We start from the raw sequence: 25538 nt of genomic DNA, 5'->3' as shown, positions 1-25538 counted from the left end.
GAAGAGTTCGCGTTAAGCCCCCAATTAGTTCCAAATACAAATTTTTCTATTTAACTCAGTAATTCTTAATCATCACCAGGTGATTAAGAAGTATCTCTGAAATGTCAGCCAGATACAGTTAATCGTGTGGGGATCTTTCCTTTGATGATCTAATCTCCTCCTTTCTTGTTCATCACTCTCGTTACTTATGGCTATCGGTTTGCGTACAGTTGAAAGGAAACAAAGTGGAAAATTCTGCTTGTTCTTTAAGATTTCAGAAGGACCACCTTTTCTGTGAATCATAAACTTGTTTATATTTTGAAACTCTTTTCTATTCCCGACTCCGGCAGGAAGAATTTAAATGATGCCCTAATACCAAAGTTTTTAGGTTTACACCTTGTAAATAATCATCTTCAAAGTACCATTAGTGATGATTTCATGGATACAATTATATAGCTATCAGTATCAACATAAAGCCCCCACAATTGCAAGATTAGACTTGTTAAGTCATTTCAATTAAAGTTGCTTTTAATGGCATCCATTAATACTGTTTTTTTGCTTTTCTAGAACGTGAGCAATATTGAAATATTGTAAAGAATATTAGTGGTGCATTGTAAACATGCAATTTCAAAGAGGAAGAGACATGCTGAAATGTCTTTTTCTATAATGAGAATATTATCAAAGAAATATTATTTTTGGATTGAAATAGTTTTTTTGATATAATATCATAATTTTATTGATCAATTAGTTATGAATTTAAATTTTATTATTTCCATTTTAATTAATAAAAATTAAGTTTAAGGTAATTTGAATTTATGTAAATTTAATGAGATTTAAAGATTTTTACTTGATGTAGTGTGTTATAAAATAATATAAAAATTATTTTTTAAAATTTATTTGACAATTTAAATTTTTAGATTGAGATGATTTTTTAATATAGATTTGATTTAACGTGAATGTAAAATTTTCTTTTTATAATTTGCTAATAATTCACATTTCCCATAATTGTCTTGGAAATCAACAACAATGCTTAACAAATTCTACCAGGATCTTCTATCAAGATAACATGATATGGAAAATTTTGAAGTGATTCATGATACTTATTTTATGGATATATTTTGAAGGAAAAGAGAGATAATGAATGAAAAAAAAAAACATTTAAACTCTCTTAGACTTGATATATATGTTAATTTGATCACTCCTCCCTGTATTTATCTCACTTGTAAAATAATTATTAATACTTATTCCAGTAGCACTTTAAAATTTCTCAGAGAAAAGATGGTTTCATTAGTGCTTTCTCTAATCAAGCTACTTGATCGGGGGATTAAATCCATATAGTAAGCGTAAACCTTATTTAGTTTATTTTCTTTCTTGAACGGATAAAACTTAAGTAGTAAATCTAGATTCTTGCCTAAAAATGTGAGTAAATATTTTAAAAGAAATTGTCCAAAAATTGAAAGGTTAATTTATACTCTGATTATGTGAAAAGAGGTTGAAAATTAAACAGTAAATAAGAAAGAGAAGTGAAAGAGAGGTCCAAAGACCGCTCCAAAGCATATCTATCCAGGTGCAGAAGAGAGAATATTAATGAAAACATCCAAGTACCATAGCATGTGGGCATGAATGAATGATTCTGGCTAAGAGCCCATCATGACGAAGGGAGAGATTTCAGCTTATTTGCTAATGTAATTATAGTTATTTTTAAATATTTTTTTATGTTAAAATATATATTAATAATTTTTTTAAAAAAAAAATTATTTTTAACATCAACATATCAAAATAATTTGAAAACATTAAAAACATATTAATTTAAAATTAAAAAAATAAAAAAAAATTAAATTTTTTTAAAAATATTTTTAAAACGTATAAACAAACAGGTCCATAAAAGATTATTAAGAGTTTTTTAGTTATTTTTTTTAAATTATTTTTTATATTAATATATTAAAATAATTTTAAAAAATTAATTTAAAATATTTTTAAAACACAAAAATAAACATAATGATAAATCATGAATTTGTGTAAAAGATAACAGGAAAAAATTGGAAAGAAAATAATAAAAAAAAACAATTAAGGAAACACAGTAAAACGAATTACGTAGAATTCTTGATCGTTTACTTTTATTAGATGATTTTTATTGTTTTCATTATGTATTCCTTGATTTCTTTTAGGAAACAACTAAGCTTTTAAATAAACTTTTTAACTTCATACCAAACGCAATCTAAGTTATTTAAAGGTGGGAAATCGACGATCCAACAACATGTACAGCGAGAAGCTCACAGTGAACTGAACAATTAGCTTGGACTCCATGCACAAGATTGAAGGAATACTGTACAAGAAATCAAAGCATCAGAAGATTCTGAACAGTACAAAACCGGAAGTAAAAAGAACAAATAAAGATTGAACAAGCAATAAAAATGATGAAGAGGAGAGAATTTCAAGCATTAGTGACAAAATATGATGATGAATTTATTTTTTTTATTATTAAAATGGGTGTTTAGGTTAATTTATGTATATCTTGATTAATTTTAGGACTCGTAAAATTTTAAATTAATGATTATGTAAGTCTTTAATTACTCTAAAATTTATAAAATTTTAATTAATAATTTTTAAAAATTAAATTTAAAATTTAACCAATTTAACTATATTTCCACATGCTATAATTTCAATTTTACTTGTTGAGATCTATGCAATACGATTCTGTATGTATGGGGAAACTATTGGGAACTGTGTACAATTCTCTGACATCATGGAAGACGAGACCTTGAATGGAAAATCTTAACAAAATTCTGTCTAGTTTAGAAGAGGAACTTTGACACCTATTATCTTCGTAGATAAGACAGCAATTCTGTATACGTGGCACGATGATTTCCTTTTTCCAAATAAGAATCTTCTTCACTTGATTCAGAAACATCTGCGATCCAAAATTTGATCTTCAGTTAACCTAGATATAGTTTTTTGTTTTAAGAAGCCAAGCAGAAACCTCAAGATATAAATAAATCTCAAAGGAAAAATTGAAAATTATGGACATACGAAACTAATAAAAAAATTACATATATATCATCATCATATATTGATGCACCACCTTATCTTAAGTGCATGTTTAGAAATGTGATTATAATTGTTTTTCAAAATACTTTTTATATTGAAATGCATCAAAATGATATATTTTTATTTTTTTAAAATTATTTAAAATCAGTGCATCAAAATGATTCAAAATATACAAAAAAATTTTAATTTTTAATAAAAAATTAAATTTTCTAGAAATACGGATATATACAACTGTGTTTCCAAATAATTTTTTTAGTTGTGATATCAAAATCTTTTTTTTATTTTATGCGGATATCTAGGCACCAAAAAGTTTGCCAGTAAAACCACATTATGATCGAGCATGATTTTTTTTTCTTTTTTTATTAATTGAATACTTTTTTATATATTACTTATACATTACTAAACTATCTTATGATTACATTAAATTCTGATTTGATTTATATTCATATCCACAATATTATCCACAATTTCTTTATGTCCAAATAAAGATTTTTTACATTTTATTCTTAAGTCTCTTTTACATCATTAAAACTTCATCCTTAAATTTTATTTGTCAAAATATTTAATATAAGGTTAAAATATATGTTGAATTATAATATGAGAGATAATTATAACGTATTTTAAAGGATGTTTGATGTACTGTTGGAAGGATACGTCGCAGTGGAAAGTCTGGAAAGAGATAAAAAAAAATAATTAAATGATTAATAATGAATAAAAAATTATTTGGTGTGTATTTCGAAATATAAATGAGGAAAGAGACTAAAAATAATTAATATTGCCAGTGGGTATGGAGGTGTAAAATTTATAATTCAAAAACTGCTGTTTGGAAGTAATTATTATTCTCTTAATGATTAACCTTTCCAAAATCAAATAAAAAATCAAATCAAATAAACTTTCAGAAAGAAGTGAATGGAGGGTGATAAGCCCAAATTTAACACAATAAAAAAAAAACCCTCTTCAACGCCTAAAATGAGTTAAAAAAATATGCCTTCTAAAATGAGTTTACTGCAGCAAATTTCTCCTTTAAATTCAATAAAAAAAACGTTGTTTTACGTGTAAACTTTAATATGGTAAATGACTCATCTTTTAATGGGTTTGTAAAAAATATATACCAATTTGATTATTTGTTTTGCAAGATATAAGTTTCTGTTTTTTTTTTTTTTTCTCTCAAATAAAATAATAATATATATTAATGTGTTTAATTCTTTTATGATATAATAAGTTTTCTGTCAATGCAATTACCGATAAACTATCAATATCATTCTCTATGAAATTAAAACAAGCTTTTTTATTTAACAAATACAATCTTACACATATTGAAAAAAAAATTCTCGAACTCTCACCCTTTTTTTTATCTACATTTTTTTCTCTTTATTTTCCACACAAAATAATCATAAGCTAACTTACTATTTATACACAAAATGAAAGGATGAAAAACCAAAATTTCAAATGTGAATGGTGGTGGTTGGTGGCAGTGTAAAGGTTGCTGGATGATAGTGACTAGTGGCTGCTGGTGAATGGTTGGTAATTACCATTCTTGACCTTCTAGGATGAGTTTACATAGCGTATATAACCCATAAGGAGAGGAGAGCAAAGTTCCTTTACACTCATCTACTTTTTCCCAGGTTTTTGCTTCAAATATTGACATTAAAAGGAGAATTTAGAAAAATTAAATGTTTTTACTCCTATAGGCAACAAGTTATGAAACAAGGGCTCCCTTTTTCTGAAATCATATATTATCTAGCTAGACACAAACCATTTGCAGTTTTTCCGCCATATTTAAGCTTAATGCAGATAAAAAGAAAAAAGGGCCCAAGACAAACGCAAGGAGGTTTCAATCTTGGAGTGTAAAAAAATAAAACCATGAGCTAAAGAGAACTTTAAAGTTTCTTACTTCATTGATCATCTCTTTACGGTCAAATTAGACCAGTAAACAAATAGCAAATTAATTCTTTTGCCAAAATATATTTCCTTCAAAAACCACCGGACTAGTAACGAGCAAAAAAAAACTAATTAAATTGAGAAAACTGGAAAGAAATTGAAAAAATCGAACCGTGAAAAAACCTGATTAAACCAATTAAAATTTTTTAAAAACCAACTAGTTCGATTCGGCTTGGTTTTATAAGTCTGAAATTAAAAAAACCGAATCGAACCCAAACAAAAAAAACAGAGCCAAATCCAAAAAGAACCGAGCCAAACCGGGAAAAAACCAAGTTAGATAAAAAAAAAAATTGATTTTTGTTCTAAAATAACATAACCGAACCAAAACTGGTCGGTTTGAACCGGTTTCAGTTTTTTCTTTAAAAAAAACTGGTTTTATTATTTTATTTTATAAAAACCAAACTAAAAATGATTATTTCTAGTAGGGCCCGCGGTTGAGGTTGCTTGTTTTATATATATATATATATATATATATATAAACCTTAATTAAGGATATTTAAGTAATTCTACTTCTGGGGGACATATCTAGCCTTCTAGGAACTTGTTGCAGTTTAAGAGCAAGACCCAAGAAGCTGATGTCGTGGAGCGTGAGCTTGTGAGGACTTCCCCCTCATGCGTTGTTGCCTTTGAGCAAGAAATAGCTGCAGCTTGATCAAAACTCTAGAAACCCTAGTGTCCAACTTTCGATTGTTGTTTCCTTATTAAGAAAGTTCACCTGCAAGTTTGAATGGTTAGCTGCCTAGCCAGTTCGGCCAAGTTTGATTCAAAATTTGATCAAATCGTAATGAAATCGAGTTTTCTAGCCACCTTTCCGGTTTTCATCCCTAATTTCCACTTCTGGACTGTTTTTATAACAAAAAATACCAAGATAAAAATAGCATGCCAATTGGTGATTTATTTCACGCTATATTTTTTTTTATTTTATTCTTATAACAGATTGGATGCTACATATCTTAGATATTTATAAGCAGATCTTATTACAGATTACACAACAAAGATAAACTCATAGTAAAAAAGTCGAGATATTCAGGATATTTATATATAGACTACTCAAACAAAATGGACAAGTTCAAGGTTATCTAGTGTTACCTCAGCATAGAATGATTTCATGCTTTCTGAAGAATATATGTACAGCATTGGCCGCCAGACATACTATATATATATATATATATATATATATATATAACCAAGAGAAACGATTATAAAATATAGTATAACAGTAAAGGGAGCTCCCTTCAGTCCAATGATAGGAAGTTTAAGATTTAATTTGTCTCCCGCATCATTCATTCATTTACTGGGTAATCTTCTCGCTCTTAACTCAGCATTTGGATGAATGAGTCGGTAGCTAATTAAATCCTATTACTATCTATAAATGGACCGGAGAAAGCTCTCTCATCTATTAATCATCATCTACACAACAAAACATCACAAACAAAATGCAGTGCATGGTTAAAGAAAGAGAGATTCACTAGATAAGAAATTCACAAAAGATTCATCGGTGCTAAGGCGAAAATCTTAATGTAGATCTATGCAACTCTTATATTGATGCACATATCCATCGTTTATGACGACTCCGTGTAACCCCTCTAATCATACTAGCCAGACACCATCGATCTTCGAAAATATCACAACCAAGTTCGAAAAGGATATATAGAACTGGTGATCATACAAGTTGAGAGTGGAAACTGCGTGTGAGAGAGGTGGGGTGGGAATGAAGAGAGCAGCTGTTGAGAAAATTAATCTCAAAAAGGGAAGATAGAGAATGGAGCTCTCATAATCACAAGCTATGTAGCTGATGATTCAGACAACTCATGAATATTTGAGAAGAGGAAAGGCTTTATATATAGGTAAATGGAAGGCAGGAACCGGAGAACAAATTATTATTAATATTATTTTAAAAGAAAATACCATTAGTAAAGAGACTTATTCATATTCTCCCTTTGCTTTTTCCTGCTTCCATGTTATGAGTGTACAATCCTCCTGCCAATCCCTTGCATTATGGACAGTCCATCACTGCTTTGCATATGCCCTTTTTTTTTATTTATATATATAATTGATTTTATCATGAACTGTATTCTTTCTTAATAATGTATATCGTGGACTGTACTTGTACTTATTTAAACAAGGAATTGTACTTGCATTCAAGCCCTATTAATCTAGGGTAAATTTTTTAGTCCCGAGGGACAGAATCTTGTTTATGTAAACAGTCTGGTCTAGAGGTTTAAATTCATTTTTTTAAGTATCCAATGTTCTAAGGAAAACGTTCCAAGTTTTAGATTAATTTCTAATTTAAAGTTTCAAAGCTGAATCCTAAAAAAACATGTCGAAATTTAAGAGCTGGGATCCCAAATAACCATTATTAATTTTATTCTCTACAGGTATGTTTATTGTAAACAACAAGGGTAGTCCTCTTCAATTCTTTTTATTTTTCTGTCCCTTCGTTTTCTTTTCTTTTCTTTTTTAGTTTTCTTTCTTATTTAACTTATTCCTTGTAATTAACCGCGTGAATAATTTGGATTGTGATACAAATTAATTACAAGTTCGTAATATTTATTCCCATTCATTTGCAGGGCTTAAGTTGTTACGTGGATTTATGGTAAAGATATTTCATTTAGGGGTTTGTTTTTGTGTTTAAAATTGTTGTTTTATGATTTTTTTAAAAAAATTTACTTGAAATTTTTTTTAATGTGTTTTTTGAGTCATTTTAATATATTAATATTAAAAAAATTTTTAAAAATAAATAAATATTGTTTTCATAAAAAAACTTATTTTAAAAAATAATCGTTATTATATTCTCAAATACTATTTTAAACCTTCAAAAAATCTTAATCATTAAAACCCTAGAAAAAGATTAAGCTAAAACCAACATCTCTATCAATTCTCTGTTTTTCTAATTGATTTTCCATGTTAACTCCCTCTTTCAAGGATGCCAAGGAAACTAACTGATTTTAAGCCCATATATACACATGAGCGATATAGTAAGAACGCATTCTGAAGCTTTAATACTAGGTTATGTTTGGTTGGAGAATTAATTATAAAGCTTAAAATTTATATTTGTAAAAAGAAATTCTGATACGAAGGAATGAGAAGGGAAGGGATGAAAAGGTGTTTACCCTCCATCATTGGGCCGGATAAATAAGAAGAGAAATGTATGATAAACACAGAATGTTTTAGGATAGAAAAAGGAAATATTACATAATTAATATTAATGAAACAGATAGGATGAAATAACAAATGAAGTTGAAAATTAATGTTTATTTATTAAAAGGAAATTAAGGTGGATTTTTTCCACCATCTCATCTCCCACCCCTTCCCACGAAAAAAACCTAAACATCAAATCAGAAAAGACTCTTCTCCTAATTAACCAATGATAATCAAGCCAAACTTTAGACATACAAACTATATTTTGAACGGTTTCCTTCCTGGATTGATTTTTGGGCTCGAAAGAAAAGCTTTTCAAGTATAGCTTAGTTTAGAATATCTTCATTGCCAAGAAAATAATAAAGCTTGGAAGGAGATTTGGATCTTCGATCGCACCTTTAGTTTGTACTGTCATTGAATTTCTTGTTGACTCGGTGGATTAATGAAGTTTCGTTTGGGATTTTCAAGCAAAGTGTGAATGTTGCAAAATTTGAGAGGAATAAGGATGATGTGGAATTGAAACTGTTTAGATCGAGTACCCAGATGGATAAAAAAGTTCTCATAAACATTCAAACTGCGCGACAAGAGAACTTATTCTGAAGTTGTAAGCTCGCAGCAACCATATTGCAAGTCTAAAGAGGACGTTACGGTGAGTTTTCAAGGCATATATAGAAGATATATAGTATCGAATGGTTAAGAGAAGTTTGGTGGGCATTATATTATATGACATTAATTATGGTTGTTTAAAATCAAGCTTGATGGATTGTAGTCTGGATTCTTTTGCGTTTAGAATCCTTGATGGTTTACAGGCTTTGTTAATTTTTGATACATTTTGATCTATATCATATATGGTGTATGGAGGAGTCATGGCATGCTTTCGAATGCTTCAATTCATCGTTTTTCTTGGGTATTTATAATAGGTCTGCCATTAGCTAGCTGGCACAAACACTGAACCACCAAGCAAAGATTCAAGGATTTGGTTTCTGGAGAAAGGGGAATTTGAATCCAAAACCAATTCTCAAGTGAAGAGGTATATGAAGGATTGAGCAGTGCAAACTTGGACTCTTCGAGGGGGGCTCAGGATATGGCCCTTCAAAAGAATTACGATAACGACGGGGTTATAGAATGCTGGCAGTATGGGTTGCACACTGATACTGTTGCAACTCCTGAGGATCCTGAGGATGTCGTCGACAGACAACTCTATTCCAGGCTAATCTGAGGTTACATAACTATATATACCACCTTTGATGTCGAGTCGGCCGAGGAGTTCTGCTCACTGTATTTATAGCAGACATAAAAAATGCTCAGGACTTCGCATGTAGAATTCCTGATGATGGGTAGATGCTTAAGGAGCCGGTTGCTATGGATGAAGTCAAAGCAGAAGCTTGAGACCATGATGGCAGAAAAAGCCCCATTCTTTCTGTATCTTTGAAACTAAATAATACATAAATCATACAGGGAAGGGAATTAAATTTAATTTCACTTGTGATTTCAATTCAATCATAACTTTTTATAGTTTTTATGTTTTGAATGAGATATAAAATTAAATAATTAAATTTAATTATATTATTTGAAACATTGAATTGAATTAGTAATTTTTAACTGTTTTGCCTTCAATTCAGAACTAATCATTTCATTTTATTATATAAAAAAAACATTTTTTTTTGTCAAAGTGAAAATAGAATTTATAAATTGTTTTATGATAAATCATTATGCTAGGTATAATAAGAACAATAGGTAACACTAATGATGTATAAAACATTATTAACCTATGATTTTTGTTAACAACAAAAACATATTATTTGTTTTAATGATAAAGATATTCTCATATGATTTTTCATATGATTTCACACAATAAAATGATTTCATCTACTTTTAAATAAGCTATTTACTATTAAAAATATATATTTATAAAAAATTATTATATTTCAATACCACATAACAAATAAACACATGTTCAACTGATAACTTTCTCTTACCTATATTATTTTTAAGTGATTCTCTCACTTGTCTCAAACTTATAAATCAAAAAATAAATAAAATTATTTTTTGAACCTAAACTACAATTTCAAAAATTAGAAGGACTGAAAAAGTAGACAAATGAACATAGGAGGGCCAAAAAGAACTTTTTCACACCAAATTGAAATTGGCCAAGGGGTTTCTCCTTGTTTTATACTTTGATTCTTTTTTTATTATTTTTTTCAATCTCTAAAAAATTAAAACAAAATGGTCAATAAATAAAGCTGCAATTAAAAAATTAAAAAGTGTGAAGATTAAAATGAAAAAAAAATTGGATTACAATGGGTTGCTACAATGTTTTAACTAGGCATTTTAGTATATTTTATAATTATTTGAATTTACAGGTTAATTTTTTTAAAATGAAGATTTAATCTTAATTACATCAATTTTTAAATATAATTATGATAAAATTATGTAACATTAAAGATACCTATAATAAATTTTACTAAGATCTTAGTGACATTCAACATAAGTATGGTTATAAATTACATCATATAAAAGCCTATTTTAACCGGGAAAACTAATATTAAACTAAATAATTGATCTACACTTTATTATTGATTGAAATAAAAGTTTTTTTTAATATAAAAAAATGTGCAAACATATTTATAATATTTTTGTTTTATTTGAAAAAACATGTTGACTATAAATTTAAAATATGGTGCAATTTAAATATCAAGATGATGATAATTTCAACCAGGCCAACCTAAGAAAAAAAATTTCTTACAGCAAATTACTACAGAGATTATTTGCGAGCTTTGTTTGACTTAAAGTTGGGATGTTGATGCAGTGAGCTTTTACATATTTAAGTTAAATATTGTTTAATGATGAAATAAGAATATGTAAAATTAAATGAAAAGGGATAAAATGCCTGCAACTTCTGAACAAATTGCCAAAATTAGACTTGATTTTGAAAAAAAAAGATTAAAACAGGGGATTGCGCTTGCTGGGCATCGTCTAAACCATGCCTTCCAAATTGGATATTGGACGAGTCATCTTCGTAGTCTAACCAAATCATTTACAAGAAATCTTTTTTTTTCCCCTCAGAAATCTCAATTTGTATTTAAATCCAAAATGTTAATATGAGAAAGAAATTCAGTAATCAACCAATCACGGGAAAACAGAACATGTTCATCCTTTCCAAATTTCAAGTAGCGGTAACGGTCATTTCAATTAATTTCATGGGAAACTGTGTCTGATTGCTACTTTGGTATAAAACAATAATATGTATGCTCACATGTGAAGATAATAGAAGGGATAAGATACCCTTTATCACAAAGTTTAGCCACATGTAAGTTGCCTTCTACGGGAGAGCTCTAACATTGGAGAAAAAATGTTGGAGATGCTAGAAATTGGACCCTGTGATAATCCCTACCAGATGGGATTCTTAACAGGGCAGAGGTTTTCTAAAAAGATTAGAAGCAGGTTATCTTCTGACCTCGTTCTTCAAAATCAGCTCCTTCCTTTTGCTAAAACACCAGAATCACAGGCACTGATTAAAGCACTCACCATTAACAACCAAAAGAAATTTCCAAAATACTGGGATGAGCTATTAGGGACTGCAGAAGGAAGTGGAGTGCCTGTTCTTTATGTAATGATCATCAATCAGGTTTATCAGAGCTGTATTATATCAGCACCTAATATAAAATTAGCTAATAATTGTTCATGTATGTATGCAGATGATATTAATCAACTTCAGAAAGGAGATTCTTCCGTTTCTTCCAAAGAGTGCTGCAGCAAGTTCAAATGTAGACACCAGCCTTTACAACACGCCGGATGACTGTTCTGATGTTCTTGTTGTTAGTGATACTATGGCCATTGCAGCACATAATGAAGATGCAAATGTTGCCCTAGTTGGCCACACGTAAGCTTTTAATTCTAGTATATCCTAGGTTTTTCGAGGACTAAATCCATTTTATTCAATTCAAGAGTTTCCTTTTCTTTTCTACTTTTTATCGCGCGACATTTTCATGTGGCGTTTGCAGGTATATAATCAAGGCAACTTTGCCAAATGGGTTATCCTTTGTTGGCTACACGTATGCAGGAGAGCTTCCAAGCTGTGCGTTTGGGTTCAACAGCAATGGACTGGTATGTTTTTTCACCCATCAAGATCCTATCGGGGACCGGTTCCCTGATTTTGGCTGCGTAAATCTGTGTAGCCGACAGAGGAATGGAACCCTTCTACGCACTACAGGGCACCAAGGCTAAGACCTCACACGTTGGACACGGTTGTTCAAAATTAGAATGATCATCAGATAATAGTAACTAGAGAATGAACTGGCCTCCCAAAAATCTAACACCAGAAGAGAGTTGCCCTGGAACTTCCTGCAGCAAACTCCAGTTCCCCCTGGTGTTTTAGCTATATTTGATTTGTTAGTACACTTTATTATACTTAAACATGAAAATCTAAACTGCAACAATCGTGTCATCTTCTTAGGCATTTACGCTAAACTCAGTGCCCCCATCTGAAGCTGAGATTGTCGCTGGTGGGATTGGACGGAACTTCATCTCACGAGACCTCCTGGAAGCAACAAGCATCGATGATGCGTTGAGTGTAAGATCTAGTAGTCTTAGGTTTTTCATTATGTTGAGATTAGTTACTTCAGGTATTTGACAGCCCTGCTTTCTTTCCAGAAAATACAATCTTCAGAGGTTTCTGTAGGGCACAGTTATAATCTTATTGACATAGGAACGCGGAGGATTTTGAACGTTGAGACCGCATCAAGGAATCGAGTTTCTGTTCATGAAGTTGGGGCAACACCATTCTTCCATGCAAACATGTATCTCCACCTTCAAGTTGAGCAGGTAAAATAAACGCAACAAATACACTCTGACCAAACAAGGAGTTGAATTAGAGAGCCATGCTCTTCCCTTGTAAATAAGCCAATTCTACCTCACCGTATCGGCCATAGCATAGCCTAAAACAACACTGTCAATCATATACTTTTCCCAAACACTATTTTTGATGTGGTAAATCTCAATTGGTTTAAACTTGGTATGGAACCATGGTGACTTCTACCCTTAAAAGCAATCTTATCAGATAAAAAAACGCCAATCAATTTCTCCAAGTGAAATTATGGATTTGATGCAATTTTGCTAAGGTCGATGATGATAACTCGAAGGGCAGGCAAGAAAGAGCAGCTGTGCTACCGAAAAGATCAAAGGATGATTTCCTGTCACTTCTTGGGGACACGGATCATAAAAGATACCCAATTTACATGACAGGTATTGAAGGAAAAAAAAAAAATACAACCCTTTCTCTTCTTCAGTAATTTTTACTGACCATACTGGCTGTATTTTCAGGTCCAACACTATACACTCTATGCACAGCTATGATTGATCTGGACGACAAAACACTATCAATTATTGAAGGAAATCCAAAGAACGGAAAAGTTGCCTACATTTTCTCCATGTCCTCAAAAGAGTTAAGTCACAGAAAGATCAACCAGTATGACTGAAGTCGATGTAGAAATCACTTGTATCTGAAGATCTTATGCAGTAATTTTCACCTAGAGCCCCCTCTTCTTCAGTAATTTTTACTTGCCATATTGGCCGTATTTTCAGGTCCAACACTATACACTCGATGCACAGTATGATTGATCTGGACGAAAAAACACTATCAATTATTGAAGGAAATCCAAAGAATGGAAAAGTTGCCTACATTTTCTCCATGTCCTCAAAAGAGTTCACCTCACAGAAAGATCAACCAGTATTACTCAAATTGATATAGAAATCACTTGTATCTGAAGCTTTTATGCAGGTTCATAGAGGCCCAACATGTGGCCATCTATACACCGCATTGCTGCAACCTGATCAAAAGCAATTTGTACAAGATCTTAAAACCCTATATAACAAGACTCCAAAAAATATTTTAAATATGCCTACTGATATTGAGGTAATTACCTTTCCATGGATTTCATACTTGATGGAGCCATCTAATTCAGCACCTAAGGCCATGAGTTTTGTCACTGTCGTGTTAATGTCAGTTACCGTGAATGACAGCAAAGAAGAATACCCTTTCTGCACAGGATGATTGCTGTAAAAACAGGGTTAGAAGCTTGCACCAATTAGAGCTCAAAGCAACCCAGATGACAAAACCAACGAAGAGTGCATGCATTTACGGTGAAAATCTTCCATCAAACAGATACCAAAGCGTGTGTGCTTCTTGTAGACATTTCATCAAACAGATATAAGGCAAAAAAAAAAGAAAAACATTGCTAGCAGAACACATGAGAAATGGTTCTTACTTGTGGGATTGCATGAGAGCTAGCTTAAGAGATCCAGATTGAATTTCAGCCCAACGAAGAGTGCATACATTTACGGTGAAATCCAGTCCTTCAGAGTAGAAACGAGCTGCTTTTGGCACGTCCTTGTGAAGCTGTAGTATCCACCTAAAAGAGGCCGCCCCTGCCATCTCTGTGTGTGGCTAATCTTGTGTAAACGGGGAGCAGAAAAGAGGAGAAGAAAGGGAATTAGGGAGAGAATCAGGGTGCTGATGCATGCGAGAGAGCAAATGGGGAAAACAGAGGAACCATGCCACCATGATACGCTTCAGAGCTAACTCTATAGTCAAGAATATAAGCCAGAGACCAGGCCCACAAACAAGCCTAATTGCCATTTTGTCTTAGAGTCCAATTGGGCCTTTCTAGATAATAAGCCTGAAAGATTGAGAAAGAATGATAATAAGAGTGTGTTTGGTATTGTGGTAACTGTTGTGGTTGTGGTTTGAAAAAAATTATTTTATAAAAAGTATTTTTAATTGAGGTTGGTTTGAAAAAATAGGTGTTTGGTTAAAACTGTGGTTGAAATTGAGGTTAAATAAAAAGTAGTTTAATGTGTTTGTTTAAGAATGCTTTTGAAATTAAAATTATAAAATAATTTTAAAATATATATATTAATATTGATGGTTTTTAATTTAAATGTTTTATATTTAAATATTGTTATTATTTCATGAAATAAATAATACTTTATATGAAATATTTTTTATTATTCCGTTAAACCATCTACAATTCAATTACGTACAAAATTCATCCGACAAGAACTATAATTTCTATAATTTTTTGAGTGTGCAATAAAATTAGATAAAATATTATCAAGAATAAAATTAATTTGATATTACAGTGTGAGTGAATTTAATTCACTCTAAACTAGTTTTTCAGGAAACAAAATATTGTTTACATGACAATACAAGTAAATTTAATTCATTCTAAACTAGTTTTTTTTTTTTTTAAATGTACAGAAAATAAACATATTGAAAAAAAAAAAAAAACCAACCTCACGCGAACAGTGCAAGTGAATTGCACTATGCACATGAGACCTCAACTTTAAAAAACAGCTCAGAGCTGCTGCACAAAAATCACGTTCAAAACATGAATTGTCATGGGACCTACTAAATTTAAATTGCGTTTCTGATGTAACCAAACATTATGTTTGCTGTGATTGCTTCAAATGCAGAAGTAATCACGCAAACAAACGGACTCTAAATTTACTGTCCTAGTATATGTATATCGGACGGGGGATAAAAAATGGAAAAATGAAAAACAAATGTCATTATTTTTGTGCATTTATTTACAGGAATTGCATATATGTGGCTGCTCGGGTTGGTGTTAGATTGAGTCATGTTCATGTTATCTGAAACTATTTTATTAGATTGCAAGTGTCAATACAACTACTCACCAATGCATATGCATTTTTTTTACCGCAATACACTATGGGTTAGATTATTATTGTTTTTAATTTTAAAAAAATATAAAGGTATCAAAAAGTAAAAAAAAAAAAATCAAATGCAAAAGGAATAAAATTGAAAAGCATGAGTTTAACAAAGAAAAAAAAAACCAAATGAACTTGGAAGAATCTCATAAATCTAAGGTTAATCTCTCAAAATTATAATTTATTAAATCTTAGAATCAGGATCAATGAAGAAGTTTAATATGATATTAAAGGATGAAATCAAAAAAATATTAATTTAAAAAATTTATCAAGATAAAAAAAAAATTCAATTAAAAGAATGAGAATAAAAATCTGATATGTAAATATAATAAAGAATGATAGAATTGTAAAAAAATAGATAAAAAACTATCCCAAATAAAATAAATAGTAACCAAAAAGATGAAATAAAAAAAAATCTAATTTCATGAATTAATTCAATTAAAAAAAAATAGCAACTAAAAAAACATAAACTAAATTTTTTAAAAAAATAAATTGAATGACTGTGAAATATTGTAAGGTAAAGCATGAAAACCAAGAAAGTAAAAGAAAAGAAAAGAACTCAACCTCTATCACACCAGGAAATTTCAGTACACGCGTCATTCAAGAAGATAGGCCCACCATGAAGAACCAAACAAAAAGAAAGGAAATGCATTTTTCTCTGCTGTGAACCACTACACGCACCACCTGAAATTAGCAGAGTGGCTCACTCGTTGGCATATTCCACGCACCACTAACTTTTTCTTTTTTATTGATTAAGTTACCAAATCAGCCTTGGAACCGCATGAATATTGCAAAAAACCAACGTGAAAATGACTAATATGTCAATAAAATAGCTTAAGAACTTTTTATTGCAAAGGCAATAAATTATTTATTTATGCATGGTAAAAAAAAAAAACTTTAAAAAAACCTTAGACAAAAGTTTTTTTTTGTTTTGTTTTTAAGGATAACTAAGTAATTTAACCATGTAAAAAATTGTGAAAAGACTGAGCTATCCCTGAATAATTCTAGAATAACAAATCAACTTCGTGAAAATACTCTTTTATCCTATAAGGCCAATTCATTCATTTTTTATTTGTGAAGGGAAAAACCTATTTTACTATTATGATACATAATGAATCACAAAAAATATATAATGTTTGCCTACACCAATGAGGTTTTTATAATTTTTTTTTTAAAAAAATTTTCATTCCTCTCGTTTTCATTCATCCCTTTTAATTTTTGTCAAACACAATGTTTATAGCCTTTTAATTTAGGTCTTGATTGTTTGTTGAAGATTGGTTGTTTTTCCTACAAAATTTGATAAATATAAAAATCTCAATTAAAAAAAGAATAAGAAAAAAAAATAACAATTAAAAGAATAATGATTAAAATTGATATAAAAATCAAATTCTAATGGATGATTTTGAAAAAAAAAAAATATTAAAAAAATATAAAGAAACTAAAAAAATTGAAGACTAGATTTGATATAATCAATAAATAAAAGTATATTTTTTGATTTTTTTACAATTTCTAAAAAGTGTATTTTGCTCAAAATAAAAAGAAAAGATTTTCTTGAAAATCAAACCAAAATTTTTTTTTGATTGAAAATTATTTTCTATTGACTAACTTTTTAATAGTAAACAAATATGAAAAAATTTGAAAAATAATTTTTTAAAAATCACTTTTTATAAAATAAATAGAGCTTAATTAACAAGTTAGGGGATTCTTTTTAGTTAATTTAGTAATATAAAATCATTTTATTTAATAGCTTAAGTTTTTTTAAAAAATATTAAGCTTACTTGAGGTGAAAATCTTACTCACTTGTTAAACATGAAATCAGAATAACGTATAACATTATCAAAACTACAAAAAGAACTAGGTTGGTTCATCTGTTCTTATAAACAATGAACAAGATTAATAGATTTTTTTATTCTTATAATAACTCTGTATCGTAGCTTAAATGGTTAGTGTATATCTTATCATAAGAGTGTGGGTTCAAGCGCAGAGGAGCCAATTTTATTTTTTATTTTTTATTTTTTGGTGACAGACAACTTTTTTTTGTGTTTTCTTTCTTTCTTTCAAAAGAAGAAGGGGGAGAAGAAAAAATTAGTGGCCACGAGTGCAAGCTTTCCTTATACCCACGCCTGAGCTTTGTTGTAAAAGGTCATTGCTTCTTTTTCTTTTTGCCTTTAGGTTTTTGGCCCTTTTTTATCTTTTTTTTTTTAAAAAAATTTTATTCTTGAATTTTATCATTTATATTGAATTAATTATAAATTATTTTTTATATTTTTTATTATATAATAAAATAAAATAAAAACTTATTCAACCAATAAAATGCATAACCCAAGTTGCAGGCTTGAAAGGTTAACTAGGATTAACCTAGTTTTTTTTTTTTCCTTTGATTTTTTTCCTATAGACATGCCCAGTGAACAAGGTTATGTCGAGGCATCTTTCGTACGATTTAATTTAAAACTCGAGCTAAATAAAAAGTCGGTGGTTTTTAATTTTGAACCATTGTACCGAGTTTAACGACAATGTCAAAAAAATTTTAATTGTATAGATATTTTTTTTTTAACAAGGCCATGACTTTTTTTATTGGCCCTTTGATTATTTTTTTTGCTTTTTTTATTTTTTTTAATTTTATCATTTAATGTTAGGTTTTTATTATTCAATATTGGACTTGATTGTAAATTAATTTTTATATTTTTTATCATATAATAAAATAAAATAAAATTAATTCAACCAAGTGAGATCTATAATCTAGATGGTGGTTTGACTAGTTGAACCTATTTTGTTTTTTTTTTTTTTTTTTTTTTTAGATCTATTCAGCTGACATAATCAAGTTAACACAATTTACTTTTAAACTTGAGATAATTAAAAAGTAAGGTTGATAATTTTTAAGTTTAAATTATTATAGCAAGTTTAATTGAAAATGTCACAAAAAATTTCTAACCGGCAATGACCTAGTTTTATATAATTAACTTACCATTGTGAGAAGCTTGCCCATCAACAGTGGACATGCTTCCCACAGACCACCGTTGACGAGCGGGAGATGTTTAAACAACGACTGATTTCCGAAGCAAATAGACTAATTTCTGGCAGGTATACAACTTGAATAAGTTTGAATAGAAGGTTAGCCTAGTTTTTTCTGTTTTTTTTTTTTTTTTTTTTTACGGTGATTTTTTTTTCGTTTTTTTTTTTAATTTAACTCTTTATTTTTTTTTAGTTTTCTTTCTATTGGAATAACATTAAGTTTAATAGTCTAAACAGACTTAAGTATAATTATTTTTTTTTTTTTGCTGGTTTTTTTTTTATAAATATTTAAATTGCTAATTTAACCAATGACTACAAGCTTAATTTTTTTATTTTAATCTATTACTTTTTTTACATTAAAAATAAATTATTCTACCCACGAAACAATCAGACAACATATCTAGTATTTTCAAATCTATCTAGCTACAAAACAGTATATCGCTCATATTTACAGACTTGAATATCAAATTACAATAAGATGAATATTAAGGAGAACTTAATGTTCTAGGATTCGCTTTGAAAAAAAATTATAAACATAAGAGGGAGGGTAAAATTTATGATCCATTAAAAGTGATAAAGATTATAAAAATATATCCACCTGATATTCACAATCAACAGGTTCCTGATTCTGAAGGTCGGTGCAGCCAATTCCCTTGTTTCCAACCGTACTTCGTAACCAATTAAACTGAGAGTTTTCACCATAATCTAAGAGGAACCTTTGAAGATTTTTAAACGAGAGCGTGAACCCTTCGACCGTGCTTCAAGAAGCTTCGCTTTCAATGTATTTTCCTTCAAGTTTGTTGGCAGTTTTGTAGAAGACTCAGAAATGTCAAGATCTGAGGTAGTGAGTTTTGACATCCACCATCGAACTGGACTAGCATTCCTCCGAGGTGGGTAGCTGCAAGAAGCCTCGCCAGCATCGTTCTCAAGGTGCAGATTAACAGCTTCTGATGATGAGATATGACTTTTTATCGAGTTATCAATCACATAATTTGAATTTGAGCCATGAATCTCTTCTGGTTTGCTCTTTCTTTCTAGACTGCCACCTTCAGTGGCCTCACAGTTTTCAGACCTCCAAGAAATACTCACTTCAGTGGGGTGAAGGGGGTTACCTTCACCCGTTTTTACCTCTTCCAGGTCCACCACCTGGGATTTCTTATTTCCGTTGTATGTCATAGCCTGAGTCATATGCTCTTCAAATTTAACTTGCAAGTTGGCTGGATTTTGGCCTCTAGTCCTTTCAAGAGACGCAAGCTTTTTCTTTGTTAGAGCGGATTTGTCCATTTCTTCAGTATGACCAGCTACAGCTTCATCTTCATGCAAGTGAAAGTCACCATTGCTTGGTTTGTTAAGCTCAAAACAGTGTGAATCACTGCCTGTTGAATCCTCTTCATCGCCCACATCTTGTGGAGCACTTACAACCTCATTCAGAGGGACAGATTCCATTGAATTGCGCCCTTCCCTACACTTAAAATTACCCATTCCTTTAGTTTTAAGGAATGTCTCTATTTCAAAACCCAATTTGTCCACTATTGAGTCTTTTTCAGAAAAACCATGTTGTGCTTCTTCTAGCCTCATCTGCATCCGCTCATCAAGCCATGTTTCAGAAATATGGAGAATCAAACGATCACCATCATCCCTTCCAACCCAATCCCTGTCAGATTCTTTATTTAGAGCATGCACTTCCTGTTCATAGTCTTTTATTCCCTTAGCAAACTCATCGCAGAGGTCTTCCAACAACTTTCTAGATTTTCTCTCTCTTTCCATATCTTTCAAAGCATTAGAAAAAGAGGATTTCACCTCAGAAAGGTCTCGAGCTAATTTCCTGCGTAGGCTCTCTGATCGTTTCCTTAACTTCCTCTCATCTTCCAGCTCATCCCTAAGAGACTGAATAGCAGCATGCAAACGATCCTGCTCCTTACTCTTCCGAGCTAGTTTATCTTCAGCAATTTGCTTCATTATATCATCTATCTCATGCCGATCTGCTTGCTGGTCCCGAAGTAGTTCTTTGATCCTGACACGGGCACGGTCTAGCTCCGTTTTCAATGCTTTTATCAATGACATATTAGAAGCATGCTGTTCTTCAAGGCTCCATATTCTATTCAGTACTTTTAGTAGTTCTGTGGATGTTTTGAGACTATAATGTGACTCACCAATCCTTCCTTTGAAATCCAACGAGCTGGAAGGAGTGACTGCAGGGTTATAAGGTGCCACCTGTATAAGAAAAACATGTTGAATGATGAGGAAGGCATAATAAGGCCAGTTATTTATCTTTACGGAAGTGTCATGGCCAAAAAAAAAGAAAGAATGATTATGCAGATAAAGGCAAGATGGAAAGTCAAAGAAATAGCATATGCTACAAGTCAAGTCTCAATTACATGTAGAAAAGGCAACAAACTAGTAAATTAGAGGAGAATCACAAGAATATGAATTGAAATTTTGTATCAATGGTTATGCCAACTCCTCCATTCCCTGGCCCCAGCCTCTTTCCACATAATAGATGAAGAAAAAACAAAAGAAAGAGATTTTATGAAAATGGAACTGATATGTTATCATTCATATAATTCCCAAGATACAAATCTATCATTCATAGAGCGGGGGACAGGATGAAACTATAAATTTGCCCATATACTCTAGTCAATCGATGCAAAGGAGAAATAAAAATTAGGGGCTCAAACAAAAACTTTATGCAATTTGAGTAATGTGGTTCAATGCGCTAGAAGCTTGTGCAGGAGTAATAATGGACTCAAGGTTTGATAACTAGTCTTCCTCTTGCTACTCAAAACAACTTTTACTGCCCTACTGGATCCAGAAACCAAAATTTGTTTCACAACAGTATCATAGATCTCTGCATATTCTCCCAGTGGTTAGTAAATATACTTTGATGCTTACCTCCATAGAACTACCATAACTTGCTGGAGATACAGGTTGTAGAGCACGGTTACTTCTTCCTATTGATCGATGATGTTGAATCAGAGATGAAGCAATATGTCTCCTCAAACTGCCTGCACTTTCTGGCTGGTTAAGAAATGACATAAAGATTAGCAGCAGAAAAGAACAGTACAATGTAACATATTCTAAATTAGGATCAAGTTAATGCACATCAGGTGGGATGATGGAAAAGGTAACTAACTAAGCCACTCTCACTGGTTGTCATCAACCTGTTAATTCGCAAAGATAATCGTCATCAACCTGTTAATTTGCAAAGAAAATCACCACTCGACAAGTTATAGAGTCACACAAAATATACATCACATAAGGATTCATGAAATATTTAGATATCTCAAAAGGTTTTCCAAGTTGAATTAAGAAAAAACAAAGTGTTAGATGACTTCTGTTGGATTAGTTAAGGTGAATCACCTAAATAACGAGTGAAATGCTTCACCAAAACATGGCCAATTCATAATTAACCATAACTGACACTCATTCTGGTAGAAAATATAGCAATCGGAGAAAAACAGAGTGAGCAAACGGTCAAAATAAGATAGGAAACAAAGAGTGGCATTGCATTGAGAAAAAAATTCAAAGCAAGTAGAAGAGCTTAACTTAAATAATACATTAGATATCCTCCCTGTACAAAACCAATCTGTATATAAAAAAAACTAATCTTTGCATTTTATGATCCAAACTTTGAACAAATCAAAACACACTAAAAACAACAATTTTCATTAATCAAAACGGAATCGAACAATCTATGATATTTGACAAGAAATTTCAACTAATAGGAGAACCTCCATCAACTAATCTCTATCGACCATAACAGAGCCAGCATCAACTTAGTTTTCCCATAACATAAACAAGAATCGAATATAACACCCTAAAATTCAACAACCAATAAACATTAAACAAAAACCCTAATTAGCCAACAAGAAATGGGAAGAAAAAAAAACAAGAAGAAGAAGTTGTGAAATATTATAAGCTTATGTATAAACCTGATCAGGAGAGGTAGGAGTTGGGTCAGCCAAGAAATGAGAGAGGTCAAGTCCCTTGTCCTTAAGAAAATGATGGCGCTTTTCGTGGCGGCGCAACCTAGAATCACCACCACCATTATTAATATGCACGCCCCTGTGCATTTTAGAGAGACTAGGCAAGTAATGGTTAAACTCCCAGAGAGCAGCAGCAAGCTTTCTAGCAGAAACAACAACAGTATTGCTGTTGTTAAAAAGCAGAAGAGGAGGCTCCTCCTGCTCCTCTGGATGACTATTGGTACTAGCGTTATCAATGATGCTAACATGCGCAGTAGGTAAAGGTTTCCAAAGTCTAACTGGAGTGCAAGAAAAAGGGCCCACTCTTTTCCCTACCAGGACACCTCTCTTCAACTTTTCCCTCAAACTTTCCTCCTTTTCTGCTTCCCTTTCTCCACTTTTCCCTCTCATTTTCTCTTTTTTATTTATTATTATTCTCTCTTGGAGTAGTCTTGGTTTCCTAGCTCTTCTTCTCTCATTCTTTTAGGGTTTGTTTTTTTTGTGTTTTGTTGTTGTGGGGTGGGATTTTCTTTCTCAGTAGACTTTACCGGTCAGTTTATAAGCTTAAGTGGAGAGAAAACTAAGTTCATTTTATGTTGTTGCTTGCTGCTGCGGAGATGCAGTGAGTTTTTGGTGATCTCCGTGCACAAAAAGAAGACAAAAGGAGGGATGATCATGTAAAGAGAGAGAAAGGGGCAAAGTGGTTGGATTCCCTGTCGATGAATTTGGTTGGGTCACCCGCCAATTTATTACTGTTGTAATTAGGGAAAAGGTTGGTATGTTTCTGTTTTTATCAATCAACTTTATTTTTGGATTTGAATATTTACTTTTTTTTATATATCTTAAATATAATTATGATTATTTTTAAAGTATTTTTTATATTAAAATAATATTTTTTTTATTTTTTAAAAATTATTTTTGAGATCAACGCATCAAACAATCTAAAACATAAATTTTTTTAATAAAAATAAAATTTAAATTTTTATAAAACATGGATTTACACTATATTTTCAAACGGTGTAAGTAATATGATACATTCCAGCTCATGAGCAGTTTGGAGAATGAGTGTATTGTATTAATTTTTGTGGTTATTATTTTAAAAAATAAATTTTTAGAAAATACTTTTAAGTTTTGAAAAATATATTTTAAAAAATATATTTAGTTAAAACTGCTATGAAATAAATTTTGCATGTAAAATAAACAAAAATAAATCTTTATAAATAAAAAAAATAGATTATTTTAGTTTCTATAAAAGTAAGGTTTGCAATATAATTATATAGGAGATCCAATAAAAAAATAGAAACTACTTGATTAGCTAAATAATTTTTTTTATTCATGATTAAAAAAATAAAAAACTATCATAATATCAAATAATTTTTTAATTATCAAGATATCCTTAAACTCAGTTATGTGAAATAAACAAGGTTTTAAAGCATACATTAATAAATAAATTATAGTTTTCAAACCTTAAGGAAGGTTTTATATAATTTTAGAGAAATTTTTTATTATTACTTCAAGATATAAAGTTATTACATATCTCTTTACACATGTTTTTTTTTATATATATTATATATAATTTTAAAGAAATTATTTATTATTATTTTGAGATATAAAGTTAGTACATGTCTCTTTATATATGTATCTTTTATATATTATATACATATAATAACTTTATATCTCAAAGTAATAATAAAGAATATATGTGTGTGTGCACGTGTGTCATCTAGTATACAATATTAAGTAACAATTCATTTATTCTAGATTTATTTTTTAGTAATAAAATTGATTAATATGCAACTAAGATTTGCAACAACAAAAAACACACTCAATGGAGTAAGTTTTTTTTTTTTTTTTTTTAAGAATATTTACATAAAAAAATGACATATTGAAAAATTCCATTATCTTTTCGGTCAACTTTTTAGGATAAAGTCCATTTATGGTTTATTTATTTTAGGTTGATAAATGGATAATAAAATACTTAATACATATCAAAATTGGTATTAAAACATTGAATATAAAATATGAGAAATTAAAACAAAAACAACACATTAAATAAAAATATTAACAAATCAACTCAAAAGCAACACCAGCACAACAAATCAAGATAACATAAAAATTCAAAAATAAAAACACCATCCAGCACAATAAATCAAAAGCAACATCCCTACACAACATAACAATTTGAAATCCACGCCAACACATTAATTTTCATATCAAGATCAAATCATTATGCTTTAAAGACTTTATTAGAGTATTGATTTTGACATTATTCAACCTTAAAAATAAATTTTCTAGCTAGATTATATTCCTGAGGCTGCCATGCATCGATGTGGACCAAACATTTTAAATATTTCATGATAATAATAATAATAATAATAATACACATGAATAAATCAATAATACATAAAAAATCCATGTGAGGTTTGAAATCAAATTTTGAGAGCCTTTGAAATTTACTTCGAAGCTATTAGCAAAGCCTAAAATAGTGGAGGAGCATGGACCCACATGTTCTTGTGACTGTCTACATGTGAACTCATGCATTACCTTTATTTAGGTACATTTTAAAGCAAATCGACAATGCCATTCCTCCCTCTTCTTTCTGGTATCAATGATGAAGCTCAATGCCACTGAGATGGGAGATCAAGTCGCTTGAAGATTTGACTTGGTTGTTTCTCTCTTCTTCTATCATGATTGCTACTACTATTGTTACTATTGTTTGTTGCT

At 30.4% G+C, this 25538-nt stretch overlaps 3 protein-coding genes across 6 annotated transcripts; 1 reads left to right on the top strand and 2 right to left on the bottom strand.

The window, feature by feature from the left end:
* The first annotated feature begins 11373 nt into the window (after positions 1-11373).
* On the top strand, positions 11374-13790 carry LOC118034921 (uncharacterized). Its single transcript, XM_035040367.2, has 7 exons — positions 11374-11719; positions 11808-11992; positions 12114-12216; positions 12566-12682; positions 12763-12933; positions 13230-13353; positions 13432-13790. The coding sequence occupies exons 1-7, from the start codon at positions 11462-11464 to the stop codon at positions 13584-13586; spliced, it is 1113 nt and encodes a 370-aa protein (XP_034896258.1). The 5' UTR covers positions 11374-11461; the 3' UTR covers positions 13587-13790.
* On the bottom strand, positions 13284-14686 carry LOC118034929 (uncharacterized). Of its 2 annotated transcripts, XR_012169331.1 has the most exons (4): positions 14376-14686; positions 14032-14164; positions 13819-13937; positions 13284-13729 (listed from the first exon to the last, which is right to left on the bottom strand). XR_012169331.1 is itself a non-coding variant. In XM_035040379.2 (3 exons), the coding sequence occupies exons 1-3, from the start codon at positions 14540-14542 to the stop codon at positions 13881-13883; spliced, it is 357 nt and encodes a 118-aa protein (XP_034896270.1). In that variant the 5' UTR covers positions 14543-14686; the 3' UTR covers positions 13725-13880. The 2 variants fall into 2 exon arrangements, 1 of the variants encoding a protein (XP_034896270.1); XM_035040379.2 differs by having other exon boundaries at positions 13725-13937.
* A 4583-nt stretch (positions 14687-19269) lies between these two features.
* Positions 19270-23594, bottom strand: LOC118034899 (uncharacterized protein At5g41620). Of its 3 annotated transcripts, none has more exons than XM_035040340.2 (3): positions 22782-23594; positions 21742-21867; positions 19270-21063 (listed from the first exon to the last, which is right to left on the bottom strand). In XM_035040340.2, the coding sequence occupies exons 1-3, from the start codon at positions 23223-23225 to the stop codon at positions 19555-19557; spliced, it is 2079 nt and encodes a 692-aa protein (XP_034896231.1). In that variant the 5' UTR covers positions 23226-23594; the 3' UTR covers positions 19270-19554. The 3 variants fall into 3 exon arrangements, with proteins under 3 accessions (XP_034896231.1, XP_034896247.1, XP_034896239.1); XM_035040356.2 differs by having other exon boundaries at positions 21742-21863; positions 22782-22922; XM_035040348.2 differs by lacking the exon at positions 22782-23594 and having other exon boundaries at positions 21742-22767.
* Positions 23595-25538: the final 1944 nt, after the last annotated feature.

This window comes from Populus alba, chromosome 3 (genome assembly GCF_005239225.2).
Source record: "Populus alba chromosome 3, ASM523922v2, whole genome shotgun sequence".
Classification (NCBI taxonomy): Eukaryota; Viridiplantae; Streptophyta; class Magnoliopsida; order Malpighiales; family Salicaceae; genus Populus; species Populus alba.
This window is presented reverse-complemented; position numbering and strand designations above follow the sequence as displayed.